The 15,601-nt window shown below is 39.6% G+C and overlaps 1 protein-coding gene and 2 non-coding genes across 3 annotated transcripts; all 3 read left to right on the top strand.

Moving 5' to 3' along the window:
- LOC115739442 (protein CURVATURE THYLAKOID 1D, chloroplastic) lies at positions 1–3,376 on the top strand. Its single transcript, XM_030672541.2, has 5 exons — positions 1–258; positions 1,258–1,478; positions 2,676–2,780; positions 2,870–2,941; positions 3,033–3,376. The coding sequence occupies exons 1-5, from the start codon at positions 141–143 to the stop codon at positions 3,102–3,104; spliced, it is 588 nt and encodes a 195-aa protein (XP_030528401.1). The 5' UTR covers positions 1–140; the 3' UTR covers positions 3,105–3,376.
- On the top strand, positions 1,867–1,953 carry LOC125312990. Its single transcript, XR_007197025.1, has one exon. It is a non-coding gene; the product is annotated as a small nucleolar RNA snoR128 (small nucleolar RNA).
- LOC125312991 lies at positions 2,079–2,166 on the top strand. Its single transcript, XR_007197026.1, has one exon. It is a non-coding gene; the product is annotated as a small nucleolar RNA snoR128 (small nucleolar RNA).
- Positions 3,377–15,601: the final 12,225 nt, after the last annotated feature.

Below are 15,601 nucleotides of genomic sequence, written 5' to 3'. Positions count from 1 at the left end.
AACCCTACCCGTCTTCTTCCTCACCGCTGCCTCGGCGAAGCGTCGAAGCCTCCATACGCACGCACCCACGCACCAAGCATAAGTACTCGGACGTGGGTAGCTCAGCTTTACTGTTTCCGCCTCTCTCGCCAGTCCCAACAATGGCGCTGCTACCGTCCTCTTTCGCCCTACCCGTCTCCGATCTTCCTTCGCCTCGCATTTCCTCCAAGCCTCTGCTCCTTCTCAAGAACCAGTCCCCAGTCTTTCCTCGCAACAATGGTGGGTTCTTGTTTCCCGACGCTTCGCTTCGTTTTCTTGTTCCCTTCTTGGCAATTCTTCAGTTAATCTTTCTTGATTTTTCGCTCGCCGCTTAGCTACGGTTTTCTGTGTCCTTATTCCATGAAATGTGTTGGGTTTTTAGTGGGAGCGAGCGGCGTTACTGAAGTCGGGTCGCAGATACTGTTGTGAGGTGAGAGAGAGAAGGAGTAATGGTCAGAAGCTCCGAAAAATGATTTCTTTTGAGGATGTAGTTCTAACTATTGAATTTTTGTCGAGTGTATACTATGTCGTTTAATTTGATTGTGATACTATTCCTTTGATGTTGTCCATTTGGAGGACGTAATAACAAAACCTGTGCTGATATTGGCCTCTTTGGGTTTCTTTTTTTTTTTTTTTGGTCAAAAGCCTCTTTTGGATTAGTCTATGTTATTACGTTTGAAAAGATTTGTTTAGTAAGGATACGTCCTTTTGGAGTTACCAAGCAATAGCCTTCTGCATTTTAATCTACATTCAGTTAGAAGGAAGTTATGAGAAGCACTACCTGTTTTGGAAAACCCCAATCTCCTGCTCACCCATTACCTTAATACCGATGGAAAGATGTGGACAAGTAGATAGAAATGGTTGTTTGAACTGTTGACGTTCAATCTGAATGGCGCATCATTCCTCGTGTAAGCGGTGTACTTGAAGGAAATGGTTGTTTGAAAGATGTGGACAAGTAGATGGAAATTGTTGTTTGAACTGTTGACTGTCAATCTGAATGACGCATCATTCCTCGTGTAAGTGGTGTATAATTTGTTTGTTTGTGTTCTAGATTGCCTTTAGTCTTATATTCTCTCTCTTTCACCCCCAACCCCTTCCAAATGTGCAGATCATGCTGTGTTACTGTAATTGCATAGAGGATCAATCTTGCAGTAGCTGCCATCCCAATTTTGAAAGATGAAGTGCACACAGAGTGGACTCATGGCTGATCAAACCTTATTTTCCCCTTTTTCTGTGTAGGACTTGAGTGTCGCAGAAAAGTAGTTAGGAGAGCAACTACATCAGAGGACACATCAAGTCGATATCCTGCTGAAGATCGCGATGGTGTGACAATCGTTGAAGAGGTTCCACTTGAAACAAATACCTACACTGAAAATTTCCCATCAGAATTGCCCAAAGAAGAGTCACCCACGGATGTACAAGAACAGTCTTTTGACTTATTGGAGAAGATCAATTTAAAGGTTTGTCTTAGATATCATATCTAATTTGCATACTCGTTTTCTCTCTGTAATTCTTTGTAGAAATAACTTTATCTGTGTCAGAAGGTTTCTGTGGCATAGCCAGCATCTTCTCTATCTATGATGTTGATAGATGTCTGTGCTCCATGCGTTCTGTCAATAAAGTAAGCTGTAAAGTTCATTTGACTGTCAATTTGCATGTAGACTGTCTAAATTTTCATTAGGTCTTTACAAGATTGTGCTTTATATTGGGATGGCATACTTCCAATGTGGTGTTGCATCTGTGATCATTTGTTTGGCTTTCTTTGTCGATAGTTACATATGTAGTCTTTTTTGGTTCAAAATAGAATTTTTTTCTTATGTAGTGCTCACTGCCTCATAGACAAATTGGTTGCTGTGATGATACCAATCTCTAGGTGAAAGCTTCTGTCTTGATGAGACATTGACATTTAGTCAATCTGAGCGGTTACCTGAGCAACTCAATTTGCTACTCCTTTCAACACTCTATTTATTCAATTGGCTTTTCTCTTTTTGTTTATTGATTCATATATATCATGGTGTTTAAGAATTTTCCAAGTGCTGAAGTGCCTGTAGACAAATTCGTTGCTGTGATGATACCAATCTCTAGGTGAAAGCTTCTGTCTTGATGAGACATTGACAGTTATGTCAATCTGAGCGGTTACCTGAGCAACTCAATTTGGTATTTTTTTCAGCATGGTATTTTTCTCTTAACTCACATTGACAAGCTTTAAATGACATTTGGGTTGATAATGCCGATTTGGCCCAACTCTTTTAATCATTCCTTGCAGTTATCTCTTGATTTATTTCTCTTGGATCTCTTCCCAAAAAAAAAAAAAAAATTTGGCCAATGGTGGAACCTCACTATTTTATTGTTTGTTGAGTTGCTGTGCATTGAGGTGATGAGATTTATTAATATTGTATTTCTATGTTTTGCTTTTTTATTTTGGGGAGGGGTGGTTGGCCAATGGTGGAACCTCACTATTTTATTTTGTGGTAAGGTTGTGAATTTTATGCAACCTTTTAAGTTTCATTTTTTAAACTTTCCTTCAGCCGTTGCTTATGTCCATTTGTTGTGGTGCTGCTTGTTTGTGATGTTTTATTGCTGTATTTTCCTTTGAATTGGAAAGGCTTTGTTTACCACTGAGGCAAAAATTCTGACCAGCGTTCATTCCATTTCAGGTTGACCCAGACGATACACTCCCTATTCTCTTATATGCTGGCGGTGCAGTGTTTGCCTTGTGGTTAGTGTCCGCTGTTGTTGGGGCCATTGATTCAATTCCCTTGGTATGTACTTAAATGCAGAGTGACTTTACACCCTTAAATTGGTGTCCCGTCTAATTGTTTTGATTTTTTATCCATTTTCCTGACACCAGTTCCCTAAGCTGATGGAAGTTGTGGGTCTTGGCTACACCTTCTGGTTTACTTCACGCTATTTGCTTTTCAAGGTAATTGTTATGTGTGATACATGCCTCTGCAACATGCGTATATTCTTCTTTGAAATTCAGTATTCGTGCTGAATTTATACTTATTTTGCAGGATAGTAGGGAAGAATTGGCTAGCAAAATAGAGGAGCTTAAGGAGCAGGTTCTTGGTTCAAACGACGATTAATGTAGTGCAATCATAGATCATCTTATTGTTCATGACTTCACTTTATTTAGGCAGATGTAAAGTTGGGTTTTAGCCCGGTGTACTTACAGAATTATGTATATCGGTTTTGTCTGGGTTCGAAGTAAATATATATGTTCATGTTATTGTCAGTTGGGATTCACGTTGGAGACTATTCTGTTGCTATCTGTGAAACAGCTGTGCCCAAATCATGAGCTTTACGTTTCTTGAGTCTCAAAGGTTTGGTTGAGGTTTATGTAACATCTCGCTTCCTTCTACCGGTAGTGTCACTCACGGGTGTTCTTTACAATGGTGATTTCAGTGATCTGGGCAGGCTTCTAGACTAGCCTTGAAGGTTTCGTCGTTGAGTCGAGCGGTAAGCCCTTGATCTGCTTTCAGTGCACTTTGGACATAGAAATCTGATTGCAGAGGAGAGGACGAAGAAGCTTTGCTTCAGAAAATTCTCCAGCAGAGTTGTGTTCTCTTTTTTTCCTTCATTTTTTTTCCTACCTTACTAGCATATTAAATGGTTCATTTCTCTTTGGAATGAATTTGTTTTTCCTGACAATCAATATGATAATGTTGAGCTTTTTTTATCCGGGATTAATACTATGAAAAACCTCAAATTGGTATACATATGACAAATTTAATCCAAATTAATTATTTAACCACAAAAAACTCTAAATTGATGTACCTATTAAAAATTTATTTTCCGTTAGTTTTTCGTTCAATTTTACTTTCAAATTGTTGTTGACACCTCAAATTTTGAATACTCTTTAATGTTCGTATAAAAAATTAGGGATTAACTTTAATCCTTATAAAAAATAATTAAATCAGTTTTTGGTTTCGTATAGGATATTCCCTATCAAAAGTAACTAAATCATCTCTTTGCCCTAGTTATGGATGAGCTAACAAAAGATATCCAAGATGACGTGTCCTGGTGTATGTTATTTTCGGATGATATTGTGCATATTGATAAGATCAGGGCTGGGATTGATGTTAAATTAGAATTATGGAGAAGCACATTAGAGTCTAAAGGATTTACGTTAAGTCAAAGTAAGACCAAATAAATGAAGTGTGAGTTTGACACGGCAAGAGGAGAAGATCAAGAATCCATGAATAATGAAGTGTGAGTTTGATACGGCAAGAGGAGAAGATCAAGAATCCATGAATATGCTCGGACAGGAGGTACCTAGGAAAGATGCTTTTAGATATTTGGGATCAATATTGCAAAATGGGGGAGAGATTGATGAGGATGTAAGCCATAGAATCAGAGCGGGTTGAATGAAATGCGCGGTGCATCGGGGTTTTTGTGTGATCGCAAAATCCCTCTTAGTCAAAAAGGAAAATTTTATAGAACAGCAGTAAGGCCCGCAATGCTATACAAAGCTGAATGTTGGTCGACACAGAGGCAACATGAGCATAAAATGGGAGTAGCAGAAATGAGGATGTTAAGGTGGATGTATGGTCATACAATGATGGATAAGATAAGAAATGAAGATATTCGACGAAAAGTTGGAGTAGCACCGGTGACAGAAAAGATGAGAGAACATAGATTGAAATGGTTTAGGCATATTCTTCGAAGATTCCTAGATGCTCCGATAAGAACATAAGTTTGTTATCGAGAGCATGACATAAAGAAAAGAAAAGGTCGGCCGAAACTTACATGGGAGAAAGTAGTAAAACAAGATTTAATGAAGTGAGAAATAGATTGGCATACGGTTTATCTTAGGACGGAGTGGATGAAGCTATTAGTATTATGGAAGGGCAAAATTCCTATGTTCTAAACTGTCCTTTTTATAATATATATATATATATATTATTATATTATATATTTATTTTCTCTCAATTTGTCTTACTTTTTTATTATTTATTTTTATGTTCATCGACTGCCAACCCCAACTAGTTTGAGATAAAGATGATGTTGATGTTGATACTTGATAGGATATTCGCATTGCGGTTGCATTCAAACTAGATCGGTGACAAATGATCTCGAGTGTGTGATTCCTAACTAAATTAGTTGGGCTAAATTCGTATGGATATCAATCCAACCGAAAGATTGGAGATTATCACACGAGATATTCTGGAGAGGATTTTTTTTTGTTTTTTTTGCTCAGCGGCTCATACTCTCAAGTCTATAAGAAAGACCCTTCACGGTGCGTTCGAGGCGAGGGCGGCCATTCTTTCGAAACTCCCTCAACGTCCTGATGACTAAGCGGTAGTCGCATTGATGGAATGGTTCTTTGGCGGTAAATCACAGGCTCTTCATCAATTCAATACCCACAAATAATTGGCGACGCCCGAGAAGATTACCGTCACGGATCCCGCGAAGCCGGACGAACCAGCGAGTCGAGCGGCCATCGCATGCCGATCCAAGTTGGACATTCCTTGAGCATCCCTCCCACGTCCAGCGGCCCTCAATGACTCTGATGTGGTGTGTTCTTTGTGAAAAGAAGTTCACCGCACAGGCGAGGCAGGGAGGAGTCAAGCGGTGGAATTTGTTCTTCTTAAGTTTGATCAATAAAGAATAGAATCCCTCTGTTTTGGTTGATTACCATTGAGTCTAACAAGTTCTTCTGAGGGAATTTCAAGGTTTAAGTGCTGTGAGGCTTTTCATTGACAGATCCAATTGATAACTTGCATCCACCAACGGAAATCATTACTGCAATATCAATGTGCTCAAAGTAAACTTGAGCGCAGATTGGTCCATCTTCCCACAAAGATTATTATTAACTCAAATATTATCGGATTAGGTAAATTTCTTATCTTATCTGATTTCAAATATTTGTTTCCTAATTGATGAGGTTCTTATTAACTCAAATCTTGTGAGCCACGGGTGATCAATTGGGAAAAATCTTTTCCTAATTCGCAACCTGCATACACGGAATTAACTCTATCTATAAGGCTGGCTTTAGATGGAATTAACGACATAGCGGGGTATTTTGAATTCAATAGGTTGATCTATAAAGGCTTTAGATCAATAATTGATTCAAAAGAAATTGCGAAATATTCAAGTTGATTTATTTTCCACATTTGAGCTTATCTGATTGGATCATTATCTTTACATATTTGATTGGTTGTCTTTCCATGTTTGAATTAATTCCCACAAAAGATATCAATTGCCATGTTTATTTGCATCTTTAAATTCGAAAAATTGCATCCTGATATGTAAACTTATGCCTAAATTACTCAATCTTTAAGAATTTAGGGCTAGGGTAACTTAAATCCTAAAAGACATAAAATAAAGATAATTTGGCATGGTTTTTGTAATTAAATCTTTCTTACTCTGTTATTCATGCATTGCATATAGGTTAGACTTTATCTTAAAAAGTGAAAATCAAATAATAAAACATGATTTGCCTTGGCACATGCTCCCTTGAATTAATTTGGATTATGATCATTCAATTTAATTGATTGTGCATCCACATGATAACCTATGTTAGTGACTTAGGTTAAAATCAATTAATGCTGCCTGATCAAATTTTTTCATGAAATAAAATGATATCGAAATAACGTCAAAGTAATCTACCGTAATCAAATTCCCGTGTCCAAAATCTCTAGTTCGTAGAAATAAAATAGTATTCCCGCTATTTTATTTACATTCCTAATCAACCTACCATAAATGATTAGTGACAACTCCAATTAAAATCTTGGCATGTTAATTATTTGAACCTTAAGTTGCGAATTGGTAGACTTTGGGAGAACTTGAGCTAGGTTAGTCAATTTAATTAATCTAGTAATCCGTTAATCTAAAATTGAAAATCTTGATTTTTAGGTCACGAAAATTGTTGAGCTAGATGACACATAATAGTTGACGTAGGAAAAATTACCAAAAAAGTCTTAAACCTATTGCAATTATGTCAATTCAGTCCTAAACCTTTTTTTTTCCCGATTTAGTACTAAACCTTTTGCAATTGTGCCAATTCAGTCCATCCGAAGAAATTTGGCCTATCAGAATTGACATGGATGCCGACCGGCCAGTGATCGAATAATTTAATATTATTTTTGAATTTTTATTTTCCTTTTTCCTTTTTTTTCCCATTTTCTTTTTTCCTTCCCCTTCCTCCTTCTTCTTCACAGGGATGCCGGTCGCTGGTCTTTAGAGGGACGTTGGTCGCCGAGGTTCGGCGATCGGCCAGAGGGACGAGTGGGCCCGACAAGGCTCCCCTCACTGTGGCGGAGCAAGGCCGAGGCTCCTCTGTCGACGTCAATGGATAAGCATCAGGGATTTCTAGATCTGTGGAGAGTAACCAGCCTTCGTTCACGGCCAAGGCTTCAGATATAGATGACGCCAACGACAAAACCTTGCCAACAAGCGCCTAAATTTCCATGTCTAGATCTACGTGCTGCTTCAGATGTAGCCGAACAACACCCATGGATTAACGTCGGCGTCGCTTGCGAGACTAGCTCGTCAATGGCCGACGACGCTGTTGTCCATGGCCGGCCTCGCCCCACCACTACAAGGGTAGGCTCTCCTGGCCACTACGAGGCTCAGCCTTGCAGGCCATTGGCAAGGTTGACCGTCCTTCTGGCATGTCGCTGGACCTCGACGACCAGCGTCCCTTTGAAGACCAACGACCAACATCCCTCTGAAGAAGAAGAAGGAACGGGGGAGGAAAAAAAATGGAAAAAAAAGAAGAAATAATTTAGAAATGATATTAAAATATTCGATCGCTGGCTGGCCAAACTTCGCCAAATTGATTGAATTGGCACAATTACAAAAGGTTAAGACTGAATCAGCCAAAAAAAAAAAAAAAAGGTTTGGGACCGAATTGGCACAATTGTAATAGTTTTATGACTTTTTTGGTAATTTTCCTGTTGACGTATCAAATATACTATTTTCGTGATAGTAACCTAATTTAAATGAAAATATATCAGATGTACTATTTTCGTTGTATTAATCTAATTTAATGAAAATTATCATCGGATAAATATGTTATAAGTGTATCAATTTGGAGTTTTTTATGGTTAAAAAATTAATTCGTGGGAAATTTGTTGCAGTTTCAAGAGTTTGGATGCTTCCATTTTCTTAATTTGCTCCAAATGGAGAGGATTCATGTCCATTATAAGTGGGCTTCACGTGGGATCTGCGTCATCCGGCGGTTGTTATATATACTTGTGTACTTAAAAGCGTTGCGGGTGCGCCACGTGCATAGCATCGTTTGAACCTGAGTTGTGGTCTTCGTCATTCTCCAAATTGAAATTTAAAGATGACATGAAAGGTATGTCAGATTCCATCAATATAAAGTTTGCCGCGTCGAATGGTCACAATTCATGTCTTAGTGTCGTAATCGTGTCGTACCAAATTTAAATTCAATGCAAATGAGATACATTTACCATTTGGGCCGACTTACTTAAGATATGAACTCTTACATCATCCAAAAAAGTGTCTAAATGGCATAAACTCATCTAAGCATATATAAAGGTGTCCGGCAGAAGTGAATAACGTGTTAATTTGAATTCTTAGACTTGTCTAAACGTCTCGTCCACGAGTGCTCGATTGACTTTTCGTCTCTTGATATGGTCCGAGGTCCATATTAATAGAAAATCCCACTCACCGCAAACTCCATCAAAGAGTCAAATCCGGATACTTTCAAGCGTATTTTTCCATTTTTGGTTTTAACGGTATTTCCGACTGAGTTGAACATTTAAAATAGTGCCAAAGTGGGTTGGCTAGGCTAGTGAAAAATTCGAACTCTCCACACATCATGCCCAGGTTTGAGTCCCGCTGCAAATAGTCCCCTTTGGTAGGCAATCTGTAAATCCCATTATAAGATCTTATAGGCCTGTGGAATGAACAACATCTAATTTATCTTTACTTCATGACAAGTAGCGATCAAGCGGTTGATTTGAATGCAACAGATCTCGTGTTTCATCGAGTCTCTGCTCGGAGTAATCTTGAGTACCAAGCCCGCCATCCTGTGACGGAGCCTTACTTGACTTACACGAAGTGCATCCATGAAGGTTGATGGAACCGGAATATCATGCTCTAGGAGGAAAAATGTACTAACAACATCCATGTAAGAACTCCAAAGATGGAAAATTGTTCATGAGGAGGTGAACAGTCAACTCGGCGTTAGTGCATGAGAAGGAAACGGTTTCATAAGATTAATCTAGATAATATACGTGGGACAAAACTTGGCAGGGTTCTAAACAGCGGTGAGTAACTATTGGGCCTTTAGGGTGCGCATGGCAACACTTATACTATATAAATCAACTTCTATTTAGAAGTTGGTTTTTCTACTTTTGTTTCCGAGCAAAAGTTAATTTTTCTACTTTTGGAGAGAAGTAAAATTTTTTTTTTTTTAACTTTTTCAAGTGATTTCAAAACTACTTCTAGAGTAAAAAAATGCTCCAAAAGTAGAAAAATGAAGTTGCATAACCAAATAGATTTTTGCTTCAAAAGTTACGTTACCAAATGAATTTCTGCTCCAAAAGTGTTGTCATGTGCGTTAGAAAGCAAACCTACTTTTTTTTTTCTTTTTGTCTACGACCCAGGGCATAGGCATAAAATTTTGTCTATATGAAGGCCCCACAAGTTAAATCTAGGTCTTTGGTATGTACAAGTGGCAACAATCTAAAATAGCTTGCGCGTAATTTATGAGATTCGCACAAATGACATCCAGTTTCTAAGCTATAAATCGCCCAATGTCCTTACCAACAGCTCTGGGGGAGCAGTAATGCTTAATCAAGGAAATTATTAAAAAAGTCCTAAACTTATAGCAATTATGAGTCTAAACTTTTTTTTTAGCCAATTCAATCCTAAACCTTTTATAATTGTGCCAATTCAATTCATCCGACAAAATTTGACTGACCAGCACCGACCTTCCGGCGACATAATATTTTAATATATTTTTTAAAAAATTTCTGATTTTTTTTTGTTTTTTTTTTTCCCTTCTATCTTCTTCTTCCTCCTATGGCCAGACCGACTAGAGGTGACAGCTAGCGGGCCCGACCTCGACGGGCCATGGTAAGGCTTGACCTTGCCTTGGTCGTGCGAAACGAGGCCTCACCCGGCGACGCGAGGTCCAAATTTGAGCTGAAGAGGTCGGGAAATCGAGGGGTGTGCGGGTGGGTCATGACAGTGTAGCCCCAAGTGGAAAAATTGATGTAGATCGTCTGGAAGACCTAACCGGTGTCGGATCCATAACCGTGAGTCATGAAGACCGATGCCTTGACTTCTTGATCCAAGGGCAAAAAGCTCTGTGTGAAGAGCTTGTCATTAGAGGTGTCGAAGTAGGACTTGGAATTGCGCAAATTTGGACCTCATCATCGCCGAGCGAAGGCGGCCAAGACCTCGCCGGATCTAGCTAGCGAGGCTCGACCTTGCCGGTGGCCGGCGAGGTCGAGCTTCCGAGCCGTTGTCTTGGTCGGACCGGCGAGAGAGGGGAGAAGAAGATAGAAGTAAAAAAAATAAAAATAAAAAAGAAAGAAAATAAAAATAAACAAAAAATATTAAAATATTATGTTATCAGAAGGCCGGTAGACGCCGGCCAAATTTGGCTAGATGGACTAAATTGTCACAATTACAAAAGATTTAGGATTGAATCGGTTATAAAAAAAAAAAAAAGGATTGAATTGATAAAATTACAATATGTTTAGAACTGTTTTTGGTAATTTTCCCTACTTAATCACAGGGGTCCTCGGTCAAGCTTTAAACGAGTTCAGGTTATAAACAAGGAAACTCCGTCTTCTTCATATGCAAATAATAAGCATGTTGTGGGCCAATTGAGAAAACGTCCCATGAACAGGTTAAGCTGGTCAAACTGACACTTGACATATTTATTATCAGCATGGGGTTAACTTGTTTAGAACTCAAAACTCATTTAAGCTTCGACGCGGCTTTTTATACCGAGGACAACATGATCCTGCTCCTTGTGACGCAATTGATTAGGGCATTGGAGGATCCTTAGCTTAGGAACTGGATGTTATCTAGTCGAATCCCACCAACAATTTGTAAACCGCTCTAGGTCAGGATCATCCACGAATGTCAAAGGTCTTGACTTAACCGAATTATGAGGTTTGTTGAACTACTTTTAAATAGGAGACTCGATGATTTGAACACGAGATCAACTGCATTCAAATCAATCGCCCGATTTAGTCGTCTCGGACTCGAGACTTTTTATTTATTTATTTTTTATTTTTTCAGAAAAAGAAAAATGGAAAGGTAGGCTTGAAAGGAACCGGCGTCGACTCTTTGCACAGATTTTTTTCGGTGGCTGGAAGTTTCCTATAATTATGGAACCTTTCTTTTTAGGATGGGGACGCTTCTTTGATCAAAAGCTGAGAAGACCCATCATTCATTAGGCATGTTTAGTTCACTCTTGACGGGCCCATCGTGGTTATGAATCGATGACCCTCTGAATGAAGGAGAAACTGCGCCTCTATGGAGCCCATAAAAGCCAGAATAGATTGACAATTGCATCCCCTACAGCTCACATGGAAAGATTATCATAAAAGTCCTAAATTTTATTATACTCGTGGCAATTCAATCCTAAACCTTTAAATCTTGTCACGTGAGTCCTAAACCTTTTGACAACTTCCTAATTTAGTCATTCCGATTAATTTTAGCAGGAAATTACCGACATGGACGCCGGCCGTCCTACGTGGCACGACCGACGCTAATGTGGATAAATTTTATGATTTCTAAATGAATTTGCTAACTTTTTTAATGATATTTGATTTTATTTTGTTCTTTCTTTTTCTTTTTCTTTTTCCTTCTTCCTGCGCTGGTCGCCGAGGTTCACCTCGTCAAATCCCGGTGAGGTCAAGTTCGAGCCTTGTCGGCCTCGGGCGAGCCTTGCTCGCAGCCCGCGAGATCAGCCCTTGCCTATGGTGGGTCTCGTGATTGGTGGAGGAAGAAGCAAAAAGATTCAAAAAAATACCAAAAATTCGAATTTTTTTAGAATTGGGAAAAAAAAAATGTTACATCGGTGTTGGTCGTGCCACATAGGACGGCCGCTATCCACGTTAGCAATTTCCGTCCGAAATTGACTACGGGGACTAAATTTCCAAATTATCACAATATTTAGGACTCAATTGACACAATTGAAATGTTTATAATTGAATTAAGTATTCACACAAATACAATAAGTTTATGACTTTTTTCGTAGTTTCTCCCATGATAAATACTAGGAAAATTGGCCAAAAATTCTTATTGCACATTGCCAATTGAGTCCATCCAGCTAATTTTAGCTATAAATTATTAGGGTGGACGCCGGCCATCCTACCTAACGTGGTCGACGCTAATGTTGATAAATTTTTAATTAAAGTTTAATATTTTCCTAGTTTATTTTTCATTTTTTCCTTTCTTTTCTTTTCTATTAGAATTGTGGCCAGGGGGGGCCTATTTTCTATTAAAATTGTGGTTAGCAAGGGCCGCGACACCCTTGCCTAGTTTGGGCGAGGACTAGAATGCCATCATCAGCCAACAGCCGAGGGTGTCACCCTCACCTGGATCCGGCAAAGGCTCGATGCCCTTGCCCAAACCAAGCAAGGGCCATTGGTCCTTGCCTGTGATTGGTGATAGTCGACCGGCCACCTCATTGAGTAGAGAAAATAAAGCTAAATTTTTTTAGTAAAATATTAAAATATTATTTAAAATGTCTATGTTAGCGCCGGTTGTATCACATAGGACGACCAGTGTCCATACCAACGATTTTCGGACGAAATTGATCGGATGGACTCAACTGGATAATTTCCTCCATATACTACGAGGGAAGAAATGTAGCACGGTGCGTAGATGGTGTTTGATTTAGGTATACATAGAGAGCTTTGTCGAAATAAACAATATTATTATAAATTTTAACTAATAAAAAAAAACATTTGAGGTAACTTTAGATATTAGTCCTCGTCTGATGAATAAAAGGTTTCAAACTGAAAAAGAGAGCGGATTTTTCGAAATTTAAAAGTCAAAACAATATTAAATGCAAAAGTCCAGCCAAAAAAGAAAATTTTCCTTGGTCAGGACAAAAAATTTCTTCTTGAGATTTGTAGCTTGGCCTGTGGAGAGAAGCTCCTTCCTTTTGTATGACCCCTTCACCATTTCCATCTTCCACGACGCTCAATAACCATTTGACCGCCTTTTATCTTAAATCATTGGATGATTTTCTGGCTTTGCCTCTATTTCCAAGCTGGCAATGGCCCACCATTCGAACTGAGAAAAAATATAATATTTCTGAAAAAAGAAAATTTAATATCAAGAAAAATCTCAAACCGATGCTCTGATGACAAATTTATCTCAAACTAGTACACCCGTAATAAATTTATTTCAAATTAACTTTTTGACCACCAAAAGCCTCAATTCAATATACCCATGATAAATTTACCATCTGTTAGTTTCCGTTATATTGAATTAATACTATGAAAAATCTCAAGCTAGTACACATGTGACAAATTTACCCTTCGTTAATTTTCGCTAAATTGAATTAATATTACGAAAAATTTCAAACTAGTACATCACATTCTCAAATTGGTACACTTGTCAACTGCAACGTGTTATCTAACTTAGTAATTTGATGATAAAATTTAACGAAAACTAACTAGAGGATAAATATGTTACATGTTTGGTAAAAAAACTAAGGGAAAAATTCAAAAAAGGGCTTGAAGTCCTCTTGTTTTTTCAAATAAGGGCTCAAAGTGAACTATGTTTCAAATAAGGGCCCGAAGTGACATAGTATGTTTCAATTGAGGGCCCGAAGTGGTTATAATGTTTCAAAAAAGGTTATGGCCTGAAGGGCGTTTTCGTCATTTCACATTTTAATTTTTTTTATTATTTTTTTTCATTTTCCCGATTAAAAAAAAAAACTATGCACAGGTGAGAGGGCTGCCCCTCCGACCTGTGGTCGCCGGCCCACCACCGGTGGGGGGTCGGTGAGCGTGGCGAAGGCCGGCGGGGTCGCCGGCGACCCCGCCGGCCAGAAGCAAGGGCCTCTGGCCCTCTCCCGGATTTGGGTGAGGTCGGCGATCCCCGCCCGGATTGGGGACCGCCGACCGTCGCCCTGTCGCTGGTGGGGGGTCGCCTAGTCAAGGCGACCCCGGCCTAGTCCCGGGCGATGGCCAACGACCCCCGATTTGGGCGGGGACCGCCGGCCTCACCCAGATTCGGGAGAGGGCCCGACCCTCTCCTGTTTTTAGCGAGGGCCAGAGGCCCTCGCCGAGGTGCTTGGGACCCCGCCAGCCTATGCCGCCGACCTCGCCGGCCCGTGCCGCCCTCCGACGGTGGGGCGGTGGCCACATGTGGGAGGGATACCCCTCCCGCCCGTGAACGTTCACTTCCTTTTTTTTTTTTTTAGGAAACAGATAACAAAAACTATAATAAAAAAGAAAAAAAATTAAATAAGTAAAAAGACTAAAATGCCCTTAAATCAAGTCCTTTTTTGAGATTTTTTGGTCATTTCAAGCTCTTATTTGAAACAGTATTCACTTGAGGTCCTTATTTGAGAAAACATGACGACTTCGGGCCCTTTTTTGAAACAGTGTTCACTTGGGGCCCTTATTTGAAAAAACATGAGGACTTCGGGCCCTTTTTTGGATTTTTTTCAAAAATTAATTTAGAGTAAATTTGTCACAGATGTACCAATTTGAGATTTTTCTTGGTATCAATCCTACCAAAAATAGTCTCCCCATTTTTTGAGGTTCAAATTGATCGGGGACGAAAAATGTTTTCACCGCCGGGGAAATATCTATGCTCAAATTTATTGCAATAACTTTCTCTTTTGAAAATCGCAGATCATTCTCAAAATATAACTTGAGACGTCCGCCTTTGCAAAGCCGTCCTGAGGACCGGACCGGCAATCGAAATTTACCGGAGAATCAGCATCGACCGCGGGTGACGCAGAGTAACTATGACTCGAGTTTGACATTCCGTGACAAGCGTGAGATTCTTTTGGTAACAAAAATGGTGGATTACCTTAAAGAAACACCACTAATAATCGCAGGCAAGTCAAAGAAGGCTCGCGACGCGTTGCCTAGTTTCGAAGCTGCGAAGGAAGCAAAGTCAAGTGCGAACAGTTGGGGCGTGTGGAAACGCCGAAAGCCTCCCCTACGCGGGGACCGAAGGTCGACGGGAGAAACTATTTTTGTTCACAACAATCTCAATTGGTAATTCTACGTAGAAATTTCTCCATCTCGTGCTCTGCTTTTCTCGATCGGCTTCAGAGCAATTCCTACCGTTCAGGCTAATTCACGAGGATCGATTTACCAAGTGACGTGTCGGGCCGCAGGTGAGCTCCGCTTAGCTATAAACGGCGACCCCGATGCATGAATCGGGCCTCGGCAAGTTCCGTATTTTACCTTTTCAAAACGCCGAGCCAGGAGAGGTCGTGTTAACCCTTTTTCTCGATCGATGGTAGGTCAAATTTAATGGCCGATGCCCTCGATTTCTAAAATAGCACCATTAAAGTGATTTCGTCGAGAAATAATCGGTCCTTGTTTAGCTTTTTTTTTGGCCTATTTCCCACCTTTCTTTCGCTTCTCCTATAAATTCCCTCTTCGCCTGA

Source organism: Rhodamnia argentea, chromosome 11 (genome assembly GCF_020921035.1).
Source record: "Rhodamnia argentea isolate NSW1041297 chromosome 11, ASM2092103v1, whole genome shotgun sequence".
NCBI classification, from domain to species: Eukaryota; Viridiplantae; Streptophyta; class Magnoliopsida; order Myrtales; family Myrtaceae; genus Rhodamnia; species Rhodamnia argentea.
The sequence above is the reverse complement of the archived record's forward strand: the minus strand, read 5'-3'. Positions and strand labels throughout refer to the sequence as shown.

Coding starts and splice junctions, on each gene's coding strand:
- LOC115739442 (XM_030672541.2), top strand. CDS start 141: ATGGCGCTGCTACCGTCCTCTTTCGCCCTACCCGTCTCCGATCTTCCT. Junction 259..1,257: donor AGTCTTTCCTCGCAACAATG/GTGGGTTCTTGT, acceptor TTTTCTGTGTAG/GACTTGAGTGTCGCAGAAAA. Junction 2,781..2,869: donor CCATTGATTCAATTCCCTTG/GTATGTACTTAA, acceptor TCCTGACACCAG/TTCCCTAAGCTGATGGAAGT.